Below are 25,840 nucleotides of genomic sequence, written 5' to 3'. Positions count from 1 at the left end.
TTGTGAGAGACATCTTTACATCTTTAAAAAGTTGATAAACTGCCTGATGTGTAATTAAAATGTGTTTGTTTTTATTGAAGTGTTGATTATAAATAAATCTGGTTAACTAATTCATTAATAAATAACACAAAATAATTTGGATGAATGAAAACTTTAATTTTGGTTTCTGTGATTTAGTAAAAAATCACAAAAAAAAATCAGTGGAAATAGGCCTAATTCATCTCAACATGTCTGTGTTTATGAATAATCTGCACACTTCTTTGTGCACTCTCAAGGGGATGCTGGTAAAAAGATGGAGATGGGTGTGACTGGGTTCCCATGATTCCATGTATTCTACTTAGAAGAGCCTCAGGCATCCTCTGCATTCATGAGTTGCTGCTCAGTAGACGGCCTCTGATTCTTATTGATGTCATGAAAGAAGCGTGAGAGCATCAGGCGTCCATTAATGTCTCATTAACACAGACTGTGAGCATGAGTGAATGGTTCAGCTCAGCCAAGTAATACCATTGATCTGCTTTCATAAGCTTGAAGTCCAGCAACAACCCAACAACCACCTTACTAAGGCATCTGACTTTATCATGTAAATCATGTTATGTATTTTATTTATTTTAACATTAACAAACTGAATCTGTATATTTTTCGGTCTGTACCATATAAATCACCCAGAAAAACCCTGGTAATCAAATAGAAACCCACTCAAATCACCCAGAACCGCTTAGCAAACACATAGCAGGGCTAAGGCAGCAACCCTGCAATATGGTGACATTGTGATGGCCAATTTTACATGTGCAAGCAATGCTCACTATTCTGCAAATATAAAAATAGACTATCAGCTTTTTGTGTTTTCTTGACTGGGTGTCTAAATGTGCATTTAAAAGAATTTGATAGGTCGGTCTCATGCACTGCATTACAGAAAGTCACATACCCTCATACATACTAATGTGACTTCCTGTAGAAGGATATAGGAAACCAATATAAGGGCATTTCGTGTCATCACAGACCTGTATTTGACCATGTTTGATATTAATGATGACTTGATAGAATGAATTGAAAGTGATTTTCTTTAATGGCAGATCAAGTCGTTCATGTGAACTTTAAAGTATAAATCATTTTTAAATTCTGGCTCAGTGTAATGTGTGTGTTGTTGTTGTTTTTTTATTTTCTTCTTCTTCTTTTTCCATTGATCTCACTGAGGGCAGGACTCAACAATGAGGATTAGCCACTATTGCAAATTTCCTTTTCGAACATATAATTTTATAGAAATTAAAATCCAAATTTTATGTAAACAATATATAATTATGTTTTTTATATATACGTTTTAATATTAGATATGAATTAAAATTAATTAGAATTAAAATACAAATGTAAATATAAATAAATAAGAATTACATAAATATAATAATATAATATAATACACACATTAATAAAATCCACCAGAAAAAATGTCTTATTGTTAAGATCTAGATAGTGGAATCATGTGAATTCTTGACATGCTGCCTAACAAAATGTACTGTTCCATAATAAATAATAACATGAGAATGACACGACCGGCCAGATGGCGCTGTTGTCAAATAAAAGAAAGGCTTTTTTCATCTTTTCAGCATTAACAAGTGAAGTAGAGCAGGATCAGCTTTCTCCTTGGAGTCTTTCAGTGTAAATTCAAATATACATAATATGAGCCTTCAAAATACAGACGCAAGACATTTTTTTTTTTTTTTTGTAAGTTCTGAACCTGTCATCTGTGCAGGTGCTCCAGCACATAAACTGTATATAATTTGCGGTTATTAATGTGAACTTTAAAACTGACAGGATTATGCCCTATAGCAGAGCTTCGTCTAAACTCACATCAAAGCCTAAGTAAATCATCTTTATCCCCCCCCCCCCCATCCCACATGTTAAATACTTGTATTTTTTATGTATTTTTTTTTTTTGCACCACTCTGAAATACAGTAGCTGCCTTAATAGTTTAGGAACTTATTTATTTTTATAAAAAAAACATTTGCAAGGGGATCATTATGCTATGTGTGGGTCCTTCCTTGGCAACAAAAAATTAGAAAACCACTGCCATATAAGTGGGATTTCCATAAGGCACCTCAAATAACCTTCCCCAGTAGCTTTCCACCTATTTTCCACCTCTATGCATTGTTGTGATTGACACATGGGTTCGTTAATGATTATTCCATGTTTCCATTGCTGTACCTCCGTGAGCTAATAATAATAGTTCCCGGAACGTGCCACGGTAGCCTATATAGGCCTGTTTGCTCCCTTGAGCTAATCCCTCTTGAAAAAGAGTTCCGCTCTACAGCAAACTGCGCGCCTGCCGCCCTCCCTCCTTCTCTTTTGCAGCAGGGCTGACATGAGGGAACACATCCCATTAGCCACCTACGCTCGCTCTTCTCCTCATGGATAAACCAGCTGCACACCACCTCCAGTGCACCCCCAAACAATGGCACTCAGAAGGCACATTCTTCTCTATTCATATGTTCTGTAGCCTCCTAACACCGGCCACACATTTCTCTATTCTCTGCACAATCATTATTCAATATAGCTAGGCTTCCTCTGGATTGCTCGGGCAAAGCCTAAACAAGTTCTGTCATATGATGGCTTAAGTCCTGCTTATCGTACACTTTCCATCAGCTGTCATGGTTGGAGGAACTGAGACTAAAGCCAAACACTATTTCCAGTAAAGACAATAGATCCTGGAGGGAGTCGTAGGACGTTATAATTGAGCTAAGGCTGAGCAGAAATATGATCTCTGCTGTAACACTATCTTTCTAAAGTACAATGCAGCGATATAAGAGATTGTTGTCATCAGGGGAGGCAATTAAACATAAAGAAAGGAGAAAAGAAATAGGCGAATTGAACCATGGTATACCGTATATATCACTTCAATGTCGGTCGGCGGAACCGGTGGAATCAAAGCACCCCTGGGAGGAAGCCGACTCCACTTCAAATGCTGGTTTTGCTGGTACAGTATATGGGCCTGGCATTAGATTCCTCTTAAAGGAGTAGTTCACTCTAAAATAAAAAATGGTATAAACCTGTATGGCTTACTTATGGCTTATGTCTTTCTTTTGCAATTTTTTTGAAGCTGTTTGTTGATATGGTGAAAGTCAATGGCATCCAAAATGTTCAAGTTTCAAAAAGAGCATACACTGTGGTTCAAAAGGTTGAGGTTGGTAATATATATATATATATATATATATATATATATATATATATATATATATATATATATATATATATATATATATATATATATTATTGCTGGGCACTAACTAAATACGATGCAACTTTGTTGCTCAAGGAACAATTCTTATTATTGTCAATATTACAAACAGTTGTGATTCCTATATTTTGCGTAAGCTCTGACAATTTATTTATTTATTTAGCATTTTTTGACATGAGCTGAGCTAACTTTTCAATCGTTTGGTGTAATCACAATTGGTACTGTAAATTAATGTTATTTTTTTTTTCAATTGGTCAGAACAAAACTGGCAGACATGTTACTTGTACAGATGACATTTTATGGTGAAAATTCTTATTTTGTACATACTTCTAAGACGTACTATCTGTAATTCCGAAGTACAGTAAATATCCACACTGGCGCTTGAATGACAGCCCACTCATATGCCTCAAAACATTAGATTCATCCACGGTGAAGAGCTGTGCCGACGCACAACCCACGTAAAGAAGACATTTCTGCAAATAACTGCAATTTCAGGTTTTACACAGAGATGACATTCAGCATTATTTAATATTATGTTTATTATTAATTTATTTCGAAAATACTACAGTATTTGGAGTAGTGTAATTGTTGGAATTAGCCTGAACGTTCTGAACCCCATTGATGTTCATTGTATGTACAAAACAGCTAAAACATTATTAAAATATCTTCTTTTATGTTCTGCAGAAGAAAAGAAGGTCAAACATGTTTGGAAAAGCATGAGGGTGAGTAAATTATGACATTTTTCATTTTGGAAAGAAGTATTCCTTTATGGAGAGCTGTGAGTATCTTAACATACTGGCAGTTTTGTGTCAGTAGGCCATAGCAACTGGCCAAATGTCCTTGGTGATGTGAAACACTATGTTCTTATGTGTTATTTAAATCCAATTATCAGGATCTGAGCTTTTAAGTAAGCACACATTCTTCATAGAAACCATAAAAGGAGTGTATTATGATTTAGGCCGATCCCTTCTTTACAAAGTCTTTTTTTTTTTAGGATTACCAAAGCCGTGGCCTGATTGAGAGAAAAAATGCTAACATGTATGGGCAGGCGGTCTGACCCCTCCACTGATTTCTGGGCACACACAGGTGTGGTGATATACAGGAAACGATCCAACGTTGAACAAAAGATCCAAATGCAACCCCAAGGCACAAATGCATCAGCATTCAGGGACACATTGTTGTTGTGCGCCGTCCGTGGCTGACAAACCTGCAACGTAGCTTTCAAATAACTTAAGCACTATTGCACTATTTACCCCGCGTTTATACAGAACGGGACACATCATTTTTAATTATTATTAATAAGTTGTTCCCTGGTGGTCTTAAATGCCAAACAATGCAACAATGAAAGGCACGTACAGGATATCAGCCATTTTAAAGCACCGTACAATTACGGTTATCACGATGGGAAACAATCAAACTTGTCGAGAGCTTTTAATACCCCGCTCTTTGTTGATGCTTCCTGCTGGTCACCCAGTCCCATTGCTGGGACATGTTTGCGCAAAGCGCCACCCTTATCGGGGCCTATCTACCAAAGCCAGCAGAGCCCGGCGAGTGACAGCAGGAGCACGTACAGTGGAGGGAAGATAAAGGTGGTGCTGTTTAAATAAAGAGCGGCAGCGGTAAAGTGGGCTCAGAGGAAGGCCGCATTCTACGTCTAGTACAATGGAATCATTCTTCAGACCTGGGGACAGAATAATATTGCCCTTCTGAAGCGGGTGGCACAGGAAAAGAGGGAGCCTCTAGGGAGTTACCCAAAACTCTCTGGCTTTATTTACAGCCGTCCGGTCACTGACGTACTGCTGGCACCCATGGGAGGGCTGCAGAATCAAAAGCGCAGCACGACAAAACACCCTGGCTGGGCCTTGACTCTGGAAATCTTTTCTCAAGGCCTCGCAAGTGTGGCTGCCTCAGCCGAGGAATTGTTGTGCAGCAACAGGATCTTTTGATGGATTTACAGCTGCATGACGTGTGTTTGCTTAAAGATTGATTTAGAGTTTTACTGAGGAGTACAATGGCTGAGCTGAAGATGTCCTTGTATGCTTGTGTTTGAACACACAGTACTTCTGAATTCATTTTAACACAAATTCTCTGGCTTTCAGGGGCAGTTCAGGACTCTGACCAATGGATGGCGCTTATCCCTCAGAAAGTTGCAGACGTATCACGTCCCCTTTGTAAAGACTTTGCTGTGTGATAAATATCTTACCATAGATGAGAATCAGTTTGGAGGGTGTAGGCATTATACATATTAGTGTGTATGCTTTATGTGATTAACAGCTTACTGTAAGACCATCTGTGACTAATCAATTCACACTTCATGTTGATGTGCAAATGTACAGGAAGAGATAAGCAGCAGACAAAAACTTTTCCATGTAAATCGTGGTCATTGTGAATGAGAAGTTACATCGTTCTGGATTGTATTTGTCATGATTTTTATCATAACCTCCCATGTCTGTTTCAAAAAAGACAAACCCTAACTTTGTATCATTTTCAGTCTCTCACTTTTTAGGATTATGAAGATTTCTTTTTTTTTACCACTGCAGGTGTCTTGCTCTCTCCGAGCCAGAGGTGAAAATGAATGCTGGTTGTTGAGTGGGGGTGTGAAACTGTTTCTTCACACTGATAATGAATTCTGCCCTGCAGTCATTAAAAGAGGTTCTGAATACCCAGATGATTTCTGCATGTGTTTTACACTCATGTAATCATGTTTCGATAAAGAATGTGATGATCTAAGGCTGCCTTTCAAAAGCTTTTCCCCCCAGAACAGGATTCATTTTATCTCAGTATTGCTGCATATACTTTTCTACTCTACTTTTAATTTTAGCCTCAGATGATAAATGGGCTCTGATTCCGCCTGTTTTGGACTATATTAACCCTTGAGGCAACATTTTACAATAAAGTTCCACTCATTAATGTTAGTTATTTAAATAGGTATCATTACGTATGACCTGGCAATAAACACTTAAAGGGTCATTTGATGCTTTTTTAAAGATCTTTTGTGTGTGTGTGTGTGTGTGTGTATTTGGTGTAACAGAATATGTTGACATGCTTAAATGTTCAAAAAACACATTATTTTTCAAATACTGTACATTATTGCAGGTCCTCTATGTCCCACCTCTCTCAAATGTGACGATTTCTACAAAGTCCCTCCTTTCAACAAGCACAGTCTGCTCTGATTGGCCAACTGACTTATTATTGGCCGAACACTGCAAGCACTCGTTGGAAATGTAATGCCACTCTCCATAATCGCGAGTTTTATCTTTCAAAATAAATGTAAAGACTTAGTTTTACCATCAGTTCAAGCTTGAAAGGGGAACAGAGTCGTGTGACAGTGATGAAGGTTGTATGTTTTTTCAGTACACAAGCCACGGATGGTTAAGACAGCTGACTCCACTGTGTGACTGTCTCTCTCTCTCTCTCTCTCTCTCTCTCACACACACACACACACACACACACAAACAAACGCACGCGTGATGCACAGATACTATTAGCAAAAATCAAAACATTCATTAGCAAATACTTAAACTGATAACAAAACATACTTACAGTACAGTAGCTGACTCAGAAGTGCCAGATTGTGGTTGCAAAGTCAGAATTACCTTCTCTCCTAGGTTCACGAAACAGTCATCCATAAAATGCGTTGCTGTTCAGTTGTAAGTAGTCTTTAACATTCCTAAATGCATCTATTTTTTTTTTTTTTTGGAAAACCCAAATAAAGTGTTTTTGCTTTCATACACACAGCATCTTCCTGACATGGCTGCTTCAACACTAACTGTGGTTACTGAAACCACACCTTCTTTCTTTGCATGAACATTTGGGTGGCATTCAGCAAATATTTCCACACAGTGATGTAGACATGTGGGGGCGTGTTTGAATGAGCCGTTTTAGGGGGGCGTGGCAGATTCTGAATATCTCTTTGCATTTGAGACTTTAGTTTTTGCAACTTTACAGATCTTCTTTATGCACCAAGATTTGTAACACTCCAAAGAGAAAGGAAAACTTTAAATTGCATCATATGACCCCTTTAAGGTATAGTTCATGCTTGTTCATATACATTATAATATTATTGTTCAATACATTAGCTGTTTTAAGTTACTTATTAATTAACCAACAATAATAATAATAATTTCCAGTTTCTCTGATGTTGTCAACTTTTGTTTTATTGTTGATTATATCATAAGCATACATTCAAATGGGAACAATTTTAATTCCTCCTTTAATCCATTTCTATTTGAGCTTGTGAAAATATTCCAGAGCTTCAAATATTTCAAAAAGCATGTCAAATATTGTTGCTCCTTGTGTTCTTCTTTTTTTTTTTTTTGGCATTCATTGGTGGATGTCCCCTTTCTTGTTTTGTACAATCTGCAAATTAATAATAATAATAATAACAACAACAATAGAGATCGTTAATTCATAAAATTACTAAATAAATAAGAAACAAATAATGCTGTTAAAGTATTTGTCATTCATGTCAGCTGTGGCATAAACACATTTTAATAAAAACATCTTTATTGTAAACTGTTACCAACCTCGACTATGATTGCTTATTGATAAACCATATTACTGAAAGGCTAGACCAAATGTTAACTATATAAGCTGTGAAAGAGGCCGACAATTCCTGGTAGTAACCAGGCTCTAGTTTTGTTTCGGGGCTGTTAATCACCTGTTGTACGTTTTTTTTGTAGCCAATCTTCCTTGATGCAACATCATGTGCAGTTGATGTTTAGGGCCACAGTGCCGCTGCAGTACCACTCTCTGCAGTGATTACAGCCCACCATGACATTAACATACCACTGCTACAACAAAAGCACTAATTATTATTCTTAGACTGTAGTTAATGAACCCAGCTGCAACCGAGGGCCCTCTGCCATAGTGCCTTTCCCACCTATCACCACCAAATAACTTCATCAACCACAACTGTGACCAGCACCGATTTTCCCCCCACCGTCACAGGGCACAGAATGGTCTATGGAATTAGAGACAGAATTGCATTTGCACAGTTGGTTTAGTGTGACACACTGTGTTTCTCTCCTGTCACCTTTTCCACTACAGCCCCCACCGCCGCCCTCCGTAACCCCTTGCTCCATATACAGCCTGCACCTTCTGTGGAGTGTCTCAGGTTTTTGGGATCAGGTTACATGTCATTAACTGTGCCTCTGTGGGCCAATTCAAGCGAGTAATTAGCAAGGGAACGTGCATTCCCATGGTGATGAGAGGCACAACCCATCTCGCAAACACACTTGGGCCGGAGCCCTGCATTTGAGGCCAAGCTCGACTGTGTGCAAGCATCATATAAAAACAATAGGATTTGAATTTCGAGGCATTTAAAATAGTCTCCCCTCCAGGAAAGGGGGTGGTCAGCTGTTCCTTAGTAAATTGAGAGAGTGAGAGATCAAGGTTCAGTCGGCTTGTCAGGCCTGTGGCCCTATAATCCCCAAAGACGACTGCCACTTTTGTCCACTTCTAAAAATACCTCCTCCGGCGCCCCTTTATCACTTTACCATCACCTTTCTCAACACATCAGAATCACAAACTGCCTCTTTCACCTCCTTTTTTTATTTGTGACACTTGAGTTGTTGGTCTGAGTACGCGATCATCATTTTTGTGCAAGATGAAGAGCAGGATGCGGGAATTCTGTCTGGGTAACACATCCGGGGCCGAGAACAATAATAGCTCTGCCTGAAAATACAAGAAGCAAAATAACAGCGGTGGATTCCATTACAAAGGCCTTGGATGGAAGGGAGGCCTGCTGCTTTGAAGGACTATTCAGGAGAGGCAAGTTCCACACAGATCGGGTTGCCTTAATTTAGGCCCTACCTGGAAAGGGAGGAGGGTCGAAGTCTCGTTTGATGTGACAGGCAATTGCCATTCTTATCCCAGCCAAAGCCGCACACATCACACCTGCCCACATGGCATCACGTACGAACCCTTTATTTTCCAGCCCAGCTTTCTGACTCGTGATGGTCATGGTGCATTCATTGCATTGCTGTAGTGGAACTCAGCAACGTCTCCATACAGTATCGATTAACTTCTTCTATTTTGAGTAATATTCAAATTGTTTATTCAGATTTTTATAAAGGCATTTTTTTGTATTTAATACGGGAATTGAAAGGAAATGCAAGAAAGAATATGGGACACTTGTTATTTTTAACTTATCTTTAACATTTTCTATGATGAGGATTTTTACATTTTTGTATTAAAATACATTTTTCTATATTTGGTGCAGGCTCATAAATGTCAAGGTGACACAAATATTTATGCACATAAATACACACACACACACACACAAATTCTTTACTGCTTGTTTATATTCTTGTTTTTGCTCATAAAATATATATTTTTATAGATTTACAATATATTGCTTTTAATATTATAAATAAAAAGTAACATGCTACTTTTTACATGAGTGATTTGGCATAATAAGATTTATCAATGAAAATCATTAATTGATAAATCATATAATTCTAGAACACTCATCACTTTTACCTACTTAGATATTTAAAAAGCTGCCAAATCATGTCAAGTCATGTTTTCCAACATGCAGGGGAAAAACATCATGACAGGAAACAGGAAACGACATCATAGAGAGGATGTGGAAGTCCCCTCATGGATGTGTGTCAAGGTCAGTAAGTGACTTAAAATATTAAATAATTTGACCTTTTTATAACAAGAATGTTTCACGTATTTATGACATTTTCATTATTGTAATATATATGTAGACTACTATATATAAACTGTATGTATGCAGGTTCAGTTTTATATATATATATATATATATATATATATATATATATATATATATATATATATATATATATATATATATATATATATATATATATATATATATATATATATATTCAAATAATTTTCTTTATTTTCATGACTATGAAAATTATAGATTCACACTGATATATATGGGCTTAAAGTGCACACTGAGCTTTAGTCTCATACAAATTTGAGGAAAGGTTAAGGAATTGCAGCTCTATGTACCTCCCCCCTTTTTCAAGGGTCCATAAGTAATTGGACAATTGACTCATAAGCTGTTTCATGGACAGGCTTGGGCTATTCTTTTGTTATTTCTACATCAATTAAGCAGGTAAAAGGTCTTACGTTGATTCTAAGTGTGCCATTCGCATTTGTTTCTGTGAACCCACATCATGTGGTCAAACAGACAATTGTTAGGCTTCAAAACCGTCTGAAATTAAGATCAAACTGTACCAGAATGACGAGAAGAAAAAAGTTTGGAGAAGGCTTGGAACAGCTCATGATCCAAAGCACACAACATCATCTGTGAAACATGGTGGAGCAGTGTGATGGCAAAAGCATGCATCATTTCCGGTTGCGCTGGGTTACTGCATTTCAGTGATGTTGTGACAGGACAGAAGCAGTCAGAAGAAGTCTGAAGTGTATAGGGATATAGTGTCCACCTAGATTCAGCCAAACGCAGCAAAGTTGACTGCACTGCACTTTTTAGTACAGATGGTCAATGACCAAAACCATACAGCAAAAGCAACCCAGGAGTTTTTGAAGGTAAAAAGTGGCAATGGCAGAAAAAGTCAATCTCCTGATGTCAACTCGATTGAACATGCATTTATCTTGCTGAAGACAAAACTAAAGGCAGAAAGACCCACAAACAAACAACAACTGAAGTCAGCTGCATTGAAGGCATGGCAAAGCATCATAAAAGAGGAAACCCAGTCTCTGTTGATGTCCATGAGTTTCAGATTTAATTCTGTTCTGGGGCCATAGAGAGCCAAAATTATGAAAATTGTGTCAGTGTCCAAATATGTATAGACCTATCTCTGTCTCTATCTATTTGTGTGTGTATGGTCACATTTCAATCAGCTCCCTAGCTCCCGAGTTTGTGAATCAGAAGATTGTGAACATGAATTCGGTCACTCAAATTCCAGTGACATGATTACATACAGTGTCAACAGACAACATAGTAGAACGTCATCACTGGAATTAAGAAACAACAGGCAGGACCAATCAAGTTTTTATGTTTTTTTTTTTTTTTTTTGGTTACATGTTCTTACAACATTTCAGCCAAATATGAATTATAAATAATAATTGGATGTGTTCATTACCTGTCTAGCGCTGTGTGTTTATGTCGAAATATACTAAAACAGTCTGTCTTTTAAAATCTTCTATCGTGTGTCATTATATTTATCGTGTTGACTCGTGTGGTTTATGTTTCACGCTTCAGAAATGTGATGTTATTTTATAAGGGAGCATAGTGAGTGCCGATGCTCCCTAGATTTTGTGGTGCATTGTGGGATTTTTCATGGAATAAACGTTTCAGTGCACTGGAAGGATTTCGCGATTGAGACTACCCTTAAAATGGCCAACTCCCTGATCAATGCCCTGACTCCTGAACAAGAGAGCTGATTGAGATGTACCCATATATATATATATATATATATATATATATATATATATATATATATATATATATATATATATATATATATATATATATATATATATATATAAGTACTAAGAAGAATTTTGCATGTTTTGAGAAGATCCTTTTCATTATAGTGTACACTCTTATATGTCATTGACCCATATGCAACTGACCTTCAAGACCACAATCTATAACGGGATGTCGTGTCTGGCTCGACACCCTGTGAACGCTAACAGAAGGATAGCAGGCACCTCAGCTAAGTGCATTCCCAGAAGTCTGACCTTTGTCATCTCCGGCAACAACAAATCCCTGCTTGACCCATGCTGATAAACTGACTGTGCCTAGACTACTAGAGGAGACAGAGAGAAATCTAGAAATATGAAAAAGAGTGTGTGAAGTTCCATGACCCTGTATTCTGTGGAGCCAGCAGTGGCCTGGCTTGTGTTGCAGCACCAAAGAGTGTAATTCAGAGTGAAGGGATGGTCCAAACCACAGCGACGCCCTGAGGTGCGCACAGGGGTGCGGGATTAGCACACTGTTGGGGCTCCCGAGCCAAAAAGATGGTATGATAAGATACAGGGGGTCTTGCAAGGGGCCTCATGTTGACTGAGAGGAAGACCAGAATATCCAGTATCCGTTTTCCATTCAGCTTTAAGAGACAGACTGTGTAATGAGCCATGTCTCATCTTGAGTTATCTTGTGTTCTCAGACTTTCACTACTTAGGCTACTTATTTGGATGCTGTGCGAAGTTCAAAACAAGGGCAGTTCACACAATAGCTCTGCCGCAGAACACAAGGCTGTATTTACAATGGCAGTTATAAATATCTTCCAAATCCTGTGAATGTTTAATCTCTTTCAGTACAAAGCATTTTACTACGTGCTAGAAATAGAACTTGGAGAATAAGACATAAATTAGGCAAAAGATACATTTGAACTGATTTGTGAATGTGAGTCATTGCAAATGACTCTTATGAGCTGGTTCTTTAGTAATTCAAAAACATACAGCACAACCAATGTAGTCCAGTTCCCAAATTAATAACTATACGAGTTGGAACTCAAAGGATAGTTCAAATTACTGATTTGAATCAATCTGAGAAATCCTTCACTGCACTGAATCCATCAGAGCAGTTAACTTAATCAACATCCAATTCACCTACTGAACTGCAAGTTATCATTATATTTAGTGATGTCTATGAATTGAACAAAGTTTTGTAAAAAAGTTATTGTATTAATACCAATTAGCATGCAAACATATGAAAACACATATTCAAATCCGGTAAAAGGTCCTTTAACCTCTCTGTGAACCACTTCTTCAATTCTGAAAGCCACAACTGTGAACCCCCAGTACTGCTTATCATAGACTGCAGCCTTGTTCAATCGGTTCATATCAATTGGCCGGGTGGAGAAAAAAGGGCTGCGTTTCCATTCCAGTCGCACATTGTTTTGTCTAGCAATGTTTATTTAGATGTAAATCAGCCAGCAAAAGTGTTACATCCTGCCAGTGTTTGGAGGGTGGGACTTCTGGCCCTCCGAGGAGGAAACTGGCTTGAAGAGATTGGGACCCTCGGTATGTCAGAAACGGAGTGCCATATTGCAGTTTGGGTGACATCATTCTCTCTCCATCAAAGTAAGGGCATCCTGGGTGTTACACGACTTCAGCTCCTCTCAACACCTCCTGGCCCAGGCCTGTCTGGTGCTCAGTGATTGTACTGATTATTGTATTATTGTAAGCAACCACAATCACTGTACCACACAGTATTGCGTCTTAAGATGTTTGGAAAGGTGCACACCCCGGGGTCCACACTGAATTTCCTTATCGACCGACTTCCACCCAGCCTTAATCAAGCGATCTAATTTAGATCAAATTAGAAGTTGTATTTTTCCAGTCAAACTCAGAAGATTGCAAGGGCGGGAAAAAGGAACCAAGGGGCGGAAACTGTTCGTGTGGGAGAGTTCTGAGGACTATGATTAGAGGTATGAGAAATGTGATTGAAAGAACAGGGTGTGGAGTATATTGTGGATTGAATTGCCATCACATTAATCACTGTGGTTATAAAGAGAAAACCATGACCACATGAGAAATAAAACACATCTTTTTTGGTGTCTTTTTTTATAATATTTGTTTGATTTTTTGAAGAGGCAAAAGCCTCAAAGATATTGCTGAACATAGAAGAAGGTTAATGCAAAACAAAATCGCATTCAAATACATTTGTTTGATGATCAATTAAGAGAACAAAATTTCATACAACTTTATAAAACTAGAGCTTTTCTAGTAAACATTTTATGTCTTTCACTAAATGCTTGTGTTTTGGATTTTTTTTATTATTATTTAAAACTAAATTAATGTAGATAATTCAAGAACTGCAAGCTAATTTTATGCTCTTTATGTACCTTGTAACCTTGACCTGACAGTCATACAGGGTGATTTCCTCAGTCCAATTAGCAGTTCTCTCCACTTTTGCTGTCTCTGAAATCATGTCAAACCATCAAAAGACATATTCTCCACCTGTTTATGATGAACCGACTAGATGTCATTTCTATATGTGAGAGCAATGATCACATCTAAAGCAGACAAAGGAAAATTGTCACCCTAAGAGGCAGTAGCTACTTGTCGGGGGAGGCACAGCTTCCCCAAAACTATAGGTGAAAATAGGTCGATTTCATGTTAATAAAATTCACAATTCAGTTCATGTCTCAGAATGTGTATTTTTTTGTTTGTAATTTCACAGCTGTAATACCATACTGAAGTTACTGAAGTTGGAAAGTGTCACTTTTCTATGGTGAATGTGTCAAACCTGCTGCTAGCCTCCCTTCTGGTATATCAACCAATTATCATAGAGAGTAAATTACGTGCTATTGATAATTTAAGTACTTATGATGATGGCGACATTAAATATTTGATCGCCAATAGATTTACAAAGCTGTCATTCAAAAAGTATATATACACAAATTACAAGTAATGGGAGAACATGCTTAAGCTGGATATGGGCTACACCAGTCGGGCTGATGGTGACAAACAAGCATCCTCCTCTCTTACTTCATCACTGATTTGAAGACATATTTTATATCATTATTGAAATACTTTAACATTTCGATTCAAATTACTTCAAATTTACCATTTTGAGCCTATTTCAGCGGATCCTCAGAGAAAATCATGTGTTTTGATGCTTTAGTGCTGGGACCCCCAAATAAGTCACCTCAAGACTCAAACATCGAGAAAAATAAAAAATAAAGTAAAGATAAGTAAAGGTGTACCAAGGAAGAGAGGATAAGCTTCTTCATCTGGTTTTGATGAGACATTATCAGAAGCATAAGGTCAGATTAGAAACCTCCATTAGTTTCCTCAAACTACATTGGAACCACATGTTTAGATGTTTCCTCTGAGATTACTGATGTTTTAAGGCCAACAGATAAGCAGAAAGATTTACTTTGCAGTAGTAGATGTTTTTATTATGAGGATGAAATACTTTTGCTATAAGATGGAAGACAGAAAGGCTATATGTCTAGGATAGTACACTGCTGCCTATAAAAGTAGGCTATAAAAGAATGTTTCAGATTATTGACACGACCTAATTAGCTCACATTAATATAAAGTTAGACTATTTCACTTTTTAAGGCACTTGTTTGGCAGATTAACAAAATAAATGGGTCTGGTCAAGAAAGAGAAAACAAAGAAATGTGTATGTTAAGGTATATAGGCTAAATAAATCAATTAGTATATATTCAAATATTTAAAAAATAAATAAAATAAATCATTGTTACTCTCTGTATAATGTATTATGTACAAAGTTTTGTTGTCATTTTCTTTTTTCCCACAATTATACTGAAGCCAAAGTTAATATCCTGTCGAGGAAGGTGAGGGATCAATCATTCAGGCATTTGGGCAGTATCCGTTTCTTTAAAGATTTACAGAAAATTATTAAGTACTAGTTTTGGCGGTTTATTCAGCGAATCACGCGCTTCCTGAAGTTGGCGCTAAATCTGAGGTAACGCCTGCACGAGCCAGATTCATTTATTTAACCTTTAAATAAATGAATGACGTCATCATCACGCAACTATCGCTGACTGGCAGTTTTCTGCACCGCATAGTCCGGACATTACTGCAACGCAAAGACTATAGAGCGTTCTTATTCTGCCCTTCACAGGCTTCCGTAGACATTTCCCCTATTCTCCTCCAGTAGTCTGCGGCTGTGCCATCTGTGGGGAGAAGTACCCGTGGGCAGCTATATCAAAGCCATGGAGCAGATCAATAATATTCAGGTGGTTCCGTGCACCAGCTCTAACTATCTGAAACCGTTTAGGGTGCATTATAACCAGGTGAGTCGCTATAGTCTAAATTGCACGTTATCATCTGTCAGTGATGCGGTCACACCTCATCATTTTGCTGTCAGCTGCCCAACCCCCATTCATTCTGTCATTGCTTTTATCGACCAACATTGTTTGTAATGTTTCACAATGAGCATACCATCAATTGCGTCATTCAGGATTTCAGAGGAAATGTTGTTGATTTCGTATAATGTCATATTAGCTTGACTAACAAGATGCTATTGCGCTAAAAGGCTAGACAGGAAAGCAGCCACTTTTCCTCGAGCACATGCTTTATATTACAAGCAGCAGCAGCACAGCTGTCTTAGGAAAGCTTTACTAAAAGCCTGATACACACAATATTGTACAGTTGGTAGTACTGGAAACGCGTGTGAAATAAATAGGCTAGAAAACAAATTCTGTTATTAAATCTATCTATCTATCTATCTATCTACCTATCTATCTAAACATTTATTTAAAATTATATATATATATATATATATATATATATATATATATATATATATATATATAATGTGTGTGTGTTTATATGCATGTTTATATGTATGTGTTTGTATGTAGATAGATGAATATAAACACAGAATATTTATAGATATAGGGCATTATGTATTTTGATAGTTATCATGAGTAATAGCAATTGATGGAGACATCTCTTAGTAGAGTCCTTTTTGCTTTCATAAATATACAATTTAAATATACCGTAAGGATCAATTATTAAAAAAAAAAGAAAAAAAGAAAATTCAAGCAAATTCATTAGGTGGCATCCTTCTCCTTACTAGAATAGAATTCTTGGCATAGCAGAATGTTGATGGCAAAACTGTTCTCTGTGGTAGCTGTGCAGACGGGTGAATGATCACTGATGCAATGATCATTTTGTATTTTATTTATTTATTTTTATTTAGTTTTGAGAGAGAGTGAGTTTATCAGACTTTTTTTTAATGTTAGCTTGTAGCTATACATTCAGCGACACTCACCATCACAACACATAGGGGGATATACACATAAATAAATAAATAAATAAATACCGTATATTAGGGGTGGCACGGTTTGCTTGGAAAAAAAACCATACCGTTTGGTTCACCACACACGATTGGCACGCGATGGGACCGCGGTTCAACTTAAATCAGCATGTGTAATACGGTTTGTTATAAATAGCAGTTAATATGTTTCTGTTGAAGGATGCGCATTCTGGATTCCCAGACATTAAAACAATAGCGATGAGAAAAAAAAATCCCTGGACAAACCGTTCACTCTTAATCAATGTGAATGACTTATGCTGGAATATGAGCAGTCATTTATTCTGTCATCATCCGGGTGCTGAAAGTGTGCGCACTGATGAGACTTGAACAGCACACGTTAATATGTATTTAAAATAAACTAATTTAAGCTTTGTCAGTTTAAACATTTAAGAGCCAAAGACGCGAGCTCGCGTGTGCAGTGAGAAGAATTGTGACTGCGCTCACCCGAAGCGTGCAAACCCTTTTTACATTTTATTACTTTATTCAATTTCTGTACCTAAAAACTTGTGCTAGACCTGACAAAAAAGGTCTGTATCATTACTCTATTGTATATATGTGTGATGTTGCTTGTAGTTGGATTGAATATTCTTCTTCTTCTTTCTTCTTTTTTATTAGAAAGTATAGTTTTTCCATAAACATAGCACATACCGAACATTACCAAAAACTGTGACTCTAAAACCGTGAAACCGAACTGTAAAAATGTTTTTATGTATATATATATATATATAATGTAACGATACGCGTATTCGTATTGAACCGTTCCGTACGAGGCTTTCGGTTCGGTATGCGGTACGCATTATGTACCGAACGGTTCGTTGGACTAATTAATTATATTTGAAAAAAAAAAAAAAAGTTAAATATGATGATATGCGTTCAACAAGGTAGCCCAATAACCCAAAAGACGTAACAGGCAATGCCCCTGACACCCCCGAAGAAGAAAAAAAACCACCAACTTATATGTTTATGTTAGGCTACTCACTCAGTCAGGCGCTCGCTCACTCAGTACGCGCTGAGTGAGCGAGCAGTTCCTGCACGTTACGCGGTGGCTAATGCGTTTAACAGACCAGAAATAGAAGATCCTCCAATAACCAACAGGTCTGGTGTTTGGGTGCACTTTGGATTCCCTGTAAGCTATAATGGTGATTGCAAGAGAGTGGTGGATAAAAAAACAACGGTATGTCGCATCTGCTACATGACAATAGGGTACACCAGCGGGAATACAAAAAAAAAAAAAAAAAACACCAGCAGGAATACTTGAAACATGTCAACTCATTTACGCTGACATCACCTTAGTTTGTCAGTATCTGGGAAAAGACGAAAAAGATGAGAAACATACACGCAACAAACTATCCCTGCAGCATTTATTAGATAGACATTTCCAACTGACTCAAACAGGGCAAAAGACATCACCGCGGCGATTGGTAGGCTACATTTACGTTACATTTACATTATAGCCGCAGATATGAGACCTTACTATTTACCATTCATTCTATCATCACCATTATAGCTTACAGGGAATCCAAAGTGCACCCAAACACCAGACCTGTTGGTTATTGGAGGTTCTTTTTCTAACTTCGCTCGGTGTTTCACTATGGGAATCGCTTTGGGCGTGACCAACTACGGAAGCTCCTATGCCACCACGTCTGTCTTTGACAGACAGGTCGACCTGAGATCAGGCTCCGCCCCCACCTATATTACTCAGGTCGACCCCTACGAAGTCATTCTCGCTTTCTTCCCGTGAGGGACTACAAGTTCTCTCAGCAAGTCCGAACTTTTCGCTGATTTCGCTTAACTGTTCAACTGGCGGGCCGTCATTGGAGTACGCTACCGAACGCGACATCAGTGGATTGGATTGGTACTGTGTTGAGTGTCACACCGAATAGTGTCCGCGTCAAGGCGAGCTATTCTGTTCAGATTACCGCGTGTTATCACGACGATAGGATTTTCAGTGGTGTCAAGCCACCATAGGCTTTACGCGTCAGGGCGAGCCGCGAAAAGGGCTAACTACCCTGTGAACCATTAATCGGACTAACGTGTTACGACGAGTCTTCGAATCACTCTTTCTCTCTCCAGCCGTCATGTCGACAGTCATTACCCCCGCCAAAGGGAATGAGTCGAAGAAGGAACCCGCACCCCGCCCGTGTCCATCATCATGTGGAGCAACCGTCTCGGGCAGGGATCCCCATCCCATGTGCATTGTGTGCATGGGCGCCAAGCACGCTCAAACGTCGCTTGTGGACCCACAAACGTGCGTTCACTGTGCGTCATTGCCGGTTAAAATTTTGGAGAGAAGGCTGAGAGTGGCGGTGGCTAGTCAGCAGGACCCATGTCTGGCTGGAGCCATCGCGAAAACTAAGGCTAACGATCATCAGCGAGCTACTACGACGAGCTGGGCTGAGATGATGGAAGCCGAATCCCCGGATATGCCTCCTCTGTTCGATGGCCTTCTCGCACACGAGGATGAGGAGCCGGGAGACGAGGACGCAGAGGGCGATGCTAACTCTGACCTCCTCGACTTGGACATGGACGAAGAGGAGGAGGAAGACAACTCTCTCTTCCCTGTCCAGCAGTCTAGACCTCCTAGCGCGACTGACACTGGCTCGCAGGCAGACAGTAACCTGCACGAGGTATGCAAGCGAGCCGCGGCAAAACTGGGCCTAGCGTGGCCCGCGGCCCAGGATTCAGAGGGAGCAGAGAGGGACCTTTATGACGGGAAAAGGCTACCGCCTGCTCATACCACAACGAGACAACTCCTACCCGCCGTGCCGGCGTGCATGAAGGAGATGTCCCGCCATTGGGGTAGCCCCTTTAAGAGCAAGCTCCCGACCAAGGGATGCTCTAAACTTGAGATCCAAGGAATGGGAGAGCTGGGGCTGGCCGGACCCCCAGCGATAGAGTCTTCAGTGGCCTATCACCTCCATCCATATCGTCGATCTATTTCTGCCTCTTCCCAAATTTCGCTGCCGAACAAGATGGAACGCCTGACCGTGTCCATCTATCAGAGGATGTACAAGTATGCGGCGCAGTCAGTGTGCTCGCTGAACGCGGTGACTTTACTGTCAGCGTACCAGGCGGAGATTTTGGAGGAGATGGGGCGACAATTAGATACAGGAGTGCCGAACCCAGCTCTCTGGGACGAGATATGTGTGGTAAACGACCTAATTCTCTGTTCTTCTCGTGGCGCGGTTCAGGGCTGTGGCCGTGTTATGGGCTTGGCCGTTTCAGGTGAGAGAGCGTTATGGCTGAACCTGTCTGGTTTAGGCGACGCTCAAAAAGCTGAGGTGATGGACGCTGCGTTCGACCCAACTAAGGGCCTTTTCGGACCAGCTCTCGAGAAAATGAGAGAAACCAGCACCCTCAGGAAACAGGAGGACGAGGCTTTTAACCTCTGTTTACCGCGCAAGCAAACACCGCGACCACCCTCTCAGCCAGCACGGCAAGGTTTTGCAGCAGCCGCTGCGGCGAGAGGAAGGCAGACGGGAGCTAGGAGTGTGAGACCGCCTCCCAGCGGACAGCAAGTAGGCTATCGTCCGAGATCTGATGGCTCCGGACCCGGGGGGAAACATTCATTTGCGGCCGCGGCGGCGAGAAACCGCCCACCCCACCCCGAGGATCGGAAGAAGAAGCGTGCGACCTGACACGCGAATGTTCCCCGTCACTTCTCTCTCCGCCCGCAAAGAGAAAGAGGGGGTCCAGCCCTGTTGTTCTCAGTTCAGTAAGGGCTCCAGCTATAAGCAATCAAGTTCAAAACGTTTTCAAGTGTCACCAAGCACTTACACTGGGTTTTCAAACGCCCATCAGTTCAGGTGAATGTTTAATAAAAATGCATTATCGCATCCAGGCCACAGGCTGAGGGCGACGTGCTCCCCCAACTCATTAAACACAATAAAGGTTTCACTATCGCAGCCAGGCAGACAGCCGAGGGCGATAGATTGCAAAAAAATCCAAACATTGAAATGTGTATCCCTAGCCTCTCCGCTGGAGGGAGCGCGCGCACCTCCAGAAGGGGTCAGCGCGGAGACGGTAATGACGTCATTAAAACGCGCCGGCGTTGGGGAAGTATACAGGGGACCTCTCTCGGCTCGCATACTCAGTTGGCGCGCATGCGCAGCTCATCCGTGGGTTGTAAACACGATTTCACGGGGATACAGGCTTCAATTTGCCATGAAACCACCCAGATTCAGTGGTATAATAGCCTCAGCGGCCGAGGGAGAGTCAGCTCGCGTCCTGACGGCCGAGATAGACTGTCTTTTAGAAAAACGAGCCATCAGAGTAGTGCCAAAGGAAGTGAGCTGTCAGGGCTTTTATTCCCGTTACTTTGTGATCCCAAAGAAGGGGAGCATATCTCTGCGTCCAATTCTAGATCTCCGTGTGTTAAACAAGCACCTACGGAAATATTCATTCAAAATGTTGACACACAAGACACTTTGTCGATCCATCCGCCAGAACGACTGGTTTGTGACGATCGATCTGTCAGACGCGTATTTTCACATAGATATTTACCCGTCTCACAGGAAGTATCTCAGGTTTGCTTTTCGAGGCACTGCTTACGAATTTCAGACAATGCCCTTTGGTCTGTGTCTAGCACCAAGAGTATTCAGCAAATGTGTGGAAGCAGCACTTTTCCCACTGAGAAACAGGGGGATAAGAATACTGTCGTACATAGACGATTATCTGATTTGCGCCTCGTCGAAAGAGCAAGCAATCAAAGACGCAGATATGGTGTTATTGCATCTCGACAGCTTGGGATTCAGAATAAACATGGAAAAGAGCCGCTTAGAGCCAGCTCAGCACGCAGAATATCTGGGGCTCAGTATAAACTCCCTCTCTTATCGAGTCACTCTGACAGAGAGGAGGATCGCGTCATTCACTCAGTGTCTCTCCCGTTTTCAGACGGGGAAAGTTGTCCCGTTCAGACTGTGCCTGCGAATGCTGGGATTAATGGCTTCAGTGATATCTGTAGTACGACTGGGACTACTAATAATGAGAGACTTTCAGCGCTGGGTCGCGCATCTGCGTCTGTGTTCTCGGCGTCATCTCAACCGACAGGTGAGAGTGACGTATGCGTGCGTCAGAGCGCTCAGACATTGGAAAAGCCCCGCGACCCTCAGATCGGGGATTCCCCTGGGGGCAGTGTCGTCGAGAGTCACTATGACGACGGACGCATCATTAAAGGGCTGGGGAGCGACTCTAATGGGCAGAACTGTGAACGGCGTTTGGCCCCCTCAGCTAATTCACAAACACATAAATTACTTGGAATTGTTGGCAGTGTTTCTAGCGCTGAAACATTTTCTGAGCTTCATCAGGGGTCAGCATGTTTTAGTGAAAACAGACAATTCCACAGTGGTTGCTTATATCAACCGACAGGGAGGCACACGCTCTCTTCAGCTGCACCAGCTGGCAAAAGAGCTGATTGTGTGGTGCGACATAAGTCTTTTATCCATCAGGGCAACCCATGTTCCAGGGATATTGAACAGGGGGGCAGACTTGTTGTCCAGAGGAAATCCCCTGTACGGAGAGTGGAAGCTTCATCCCCAGGTGGTGAAGCAGATATGGCAGAGATACGGCCAGGCGGTCGTAGATCTCTTCGCCTCGCAGGAAAACGCCCAATGTCCTCTGTACTTCTCTCTGGCAGACGGAAATGCACCATTGGGTGTGGATGCTTTAGCCCACCAATGGCCAAATGTCCTGCTGTATGCATTTCCCCCTCTGAGCCTGATTTCACCCACTCTAGCCAGGGTGAGGGAAATGGGATTGTCGCTGATACTGATAGCCCCACGTTGGCCTTCCAGACCTTGGGTGGCCGAGATTGTTCAACTACTGTCGGGTCAGCCGTGGCCCTTCCCTCCCCGGAGGGACCTCCTGTCACAAGCGGGGGGGGAAATCTACCATCCTCACCCAGACAGGATAGCTCTCTGGGCCTGGCCCGTGAAAGGTGAAATTTAAGTGCAGCAGGTCTGCCCCCATCGGTCATACACACTATACAGAGTGCAAGAGCCTCTTCCACTCGTTCACTGTATAGTAATAAATGGCGAGTCTTTGATGAATGGTGTGGACGGATTCATATTGTCCCTTTTCAATGTTCAGTGAGGGACATTTTATGTTTCCTGCAGGATCTGCTAGATAAAGGGAAAGCTTTTTCTACGATAAAGGTATACTTAGCGGCTATATCTGCTTGTCATGTGGGTTTTGGTGACAAGACAGCAGGTCATCACCCTTTAATAAGTCGATTTATGAAGGGGGCACGACGTAAGAGGCCAGGGGCCAGGCGAATGGTCCCATTGTGGGATTTGTCTACAGTCTTAGAGGCCCTTTCTCAACACCCTTTTGAGCCATTGGAAGCTATAGGGTTAAAGTTTCTCTCGCTCAAGACAGCACTACTGTTAGCGCTGGTGTCAGCTAAGAGGGTGAGTGACTTACAGGCACTGTCGGTTAGCCCATCTTGTCTGCAGTTTTCTGCAGGGTTTAGAAGGGTTTCCTTTCGCCCTAACCCGGCTTTCGTACCTAAAGTAGTGGATTCGTCATATAGATGTCAAACTTCAGATCTTGCAGCTTTTCACCCTCCTCCGTTCTCTTCTCCAGAGGAGAGGAGGTTGAATGCCTTGTGTCCTGTACGAGCACTTCGTGTGTACGTAGAAAGGACAGCAGGTTTCAGGAAAAATGACCAACTGTTCGTGTCATGGGCTACTCCTCACAAGGGGAAGCCATTGTCACGTCAGCGACTGTCCCACTGGATTGTAGAAGCTATTTCCTTAGCATATGCATGCAGAGGTTCCCAACCTCCCGAGGGCTTAAGGGCCCACTCAACTAGGGGCATGGCGACATCATGGGCCTTACTCAGAGGTGTTTCGGTCCAGGAGATCTGTGCTGCAGCAAGCTGGGCCACACCGCACACTTTTGTGCGATTTTATAGACTGAACATGTCTGAGCCATCCTTAGCTCATGCAGTGTTAGGAGTCAGCACGTCAAGTCCCATATGATTGGTATAGCGTATGTTGCAATCCGGGAGTGGTCTATATCTCCCATAGTGAAACACCGAGCGAAGTTAGAAAAAGAACGATGGGTTACTTAACGTAATCCCAGGTTCTTTGATAACAGAGTGAGGTGTTTCACCAACACTTCCCTCCTTGCATAGGAACGGGAAGAAATCTCTCTTAATGACTTCGTAGGGGTCGACCTGAGTAATATAGGTGGGGGCGGAGCCTGATCTCAGGTCGACCTGTCTGTCAATGACAGACGTGGTGGCATAGGAGCTTCCGTAGTTGGTCACGCCCAAAGCGATTCCCATAGTGAAACACCTCACTCTGTTATCAAAGAACCTGGGATTACGTTAAGTAACCCATCGATCTTCTATTTCTGCTCTGTTAAATGCATTAGACATTTTGCAACGAGCCTTCAGCGCATGCTGAGTGAGCGAGTGCCTTAGGGGCCGTTGTAGCAGTCGACTCTGTTCTCCTCGGAATGTCTGTTTCCCCTCGGGTTGCCAGGTCCGTGTAATAAACCCAACCAAATAGTTAATCAAACATTTTACCAAAGTAGCCAAAATTCCACGGATTTGGCAACATTCCGCATGAAAATACATTAAACATACCTTGATGTAAGGAAACCAAAAAGGGACAAATTTATTGCTACACTGCAGCATAGTAAATTGATTCTCACACTCCCGTTTATGTTCTTTTTTAATTATTATTCATCTTGCAGTTGTTCCGTTATGTTTGTCTTATGTTTTTACATTTCAAGTTGAAAAACCTGTCGTCTTAAATTTAATTTCAAACTTAAGATTTAGGACGGTATTTTGTACTATTTTACTTGCCGTACATCCAGTCACACTTCTTGCGCACGCTAGTTCTGATCGTACGTATAGTAACTCGGCAACTACGCAAGAATTGTAGTATGTTTCCGTAAAGGGGAACAGACATTCCGAGTCGACTGCTACACCGTTCACATATCGTGCCTAAAAACGCGTGGAAAACGCTAGGTGCGTCTTTCTCCTCCTTTCCAAAGCGCTCGGGCAGAAGCGCCCCTGAGGCATCTGCCTTTGCTAAGCAACAATTATGTGCTCTCTCCATGAAGACGCGGAAATTTCAGCAAAGGATAAATGGATTTGCAGCTCTAAAAATCGCTTGCAGTAGGCTAGCTCTGCTACTAAATTTATTTCAAAATTGCAATCCATATACAACTATGATCAGCTGTTCCTCCATCTTGGCTGAGCTTTCAACGTTGTTACGGGAAAGGATGAAGCTGATTGGTTAGTTCTTGTCACATGACACATGTGCTTTTACATTTTGCTGTATCTAAAACGTACCGAACCGAACCGAGACATCAGTGTATCGTATCGAACCGAACCGTGAATTTTGTGAACCGTTACACCCCTAATATATATATAATAAAAATGTATGCATTTAGCAGACACTTTTATCCAAAGCGACTTACAGTGCATTCAGGCTAACATTTTTTACCTAACATGTGTTGGAATCGAACCTACAACTAGTGCTGAAACGATTCCTTGACTAACTCGATTACAAAAAATGATCGAGGCAAATTCCTCTGCCTCAAAGCCTCTTTTAATTTATTTTAAATCTCACGTCAGGTTCTTTCGCAATGATTTTTTTTTTGAGATACAACGCGTTTACGTCACCCACAAAGCAGAAGGAGACACAAGCGTTGCGTCCGAAATCGCATACTGCAAGGAGTCAGCAGTGTTTTGATTTGAGGGCGCAGGCAAAAGTAAAGAGAACGTTGTGGCGTGTGTCCATTGAAAGATGGAGCTGGCATACCACAACTAGGGCCCTATGATTTCCGCAATGCAGAAAACAGGGAATTTGCCAATTTTTTTGTGAATTAAACAAAAATAGGTC

General features: G+C 40.9%; 1 protein-coding gene across 1 annotated transcript in view; it reads left to right on the top strand.

Annotated features, from left to right (window-relative positions):
- The first annotated feature begins 15,695 nt into the window (after positions 1-15,695).
- Positions 15,696-25,840, top strand: part of nudt14 (nudix (nucleoside diphosphate linked moiety X)-type motif 14) — a 50,354-nt gene continuing 40,209 nt past the window's right edge. The window contains exon 1 of the mRNA XM_026291227.1: positions 15,696-15,954. Coding sequence (XP_026147012.1) covers positions 15,874-15,954 — 81 coding nt within the window. The 5' untranslated portion in view covers positions 15,696-15,873. The remainder of the gene's footprint in view (positions 15,955-25,840) is intronic.

The sequence above is a fragment of the Carassius auratus genome, chromosome 20, assembly GCF_003368295.1.
Source record: "Carassius auratus strain Wakin chromosome 20, ASM336829v1, whole genome shotgun sequence".
Lineage (NCBI taxonomy): Eukaryota > Metazoa > Chordata > Actinopteri > Cypriniformes > Cyprinidae > Carassius > Carassius auratus.
Note: the sequence above shows the minus strand (reverse complement) of the source record. Positions and strands in the feature narration are given on the sequence as shown.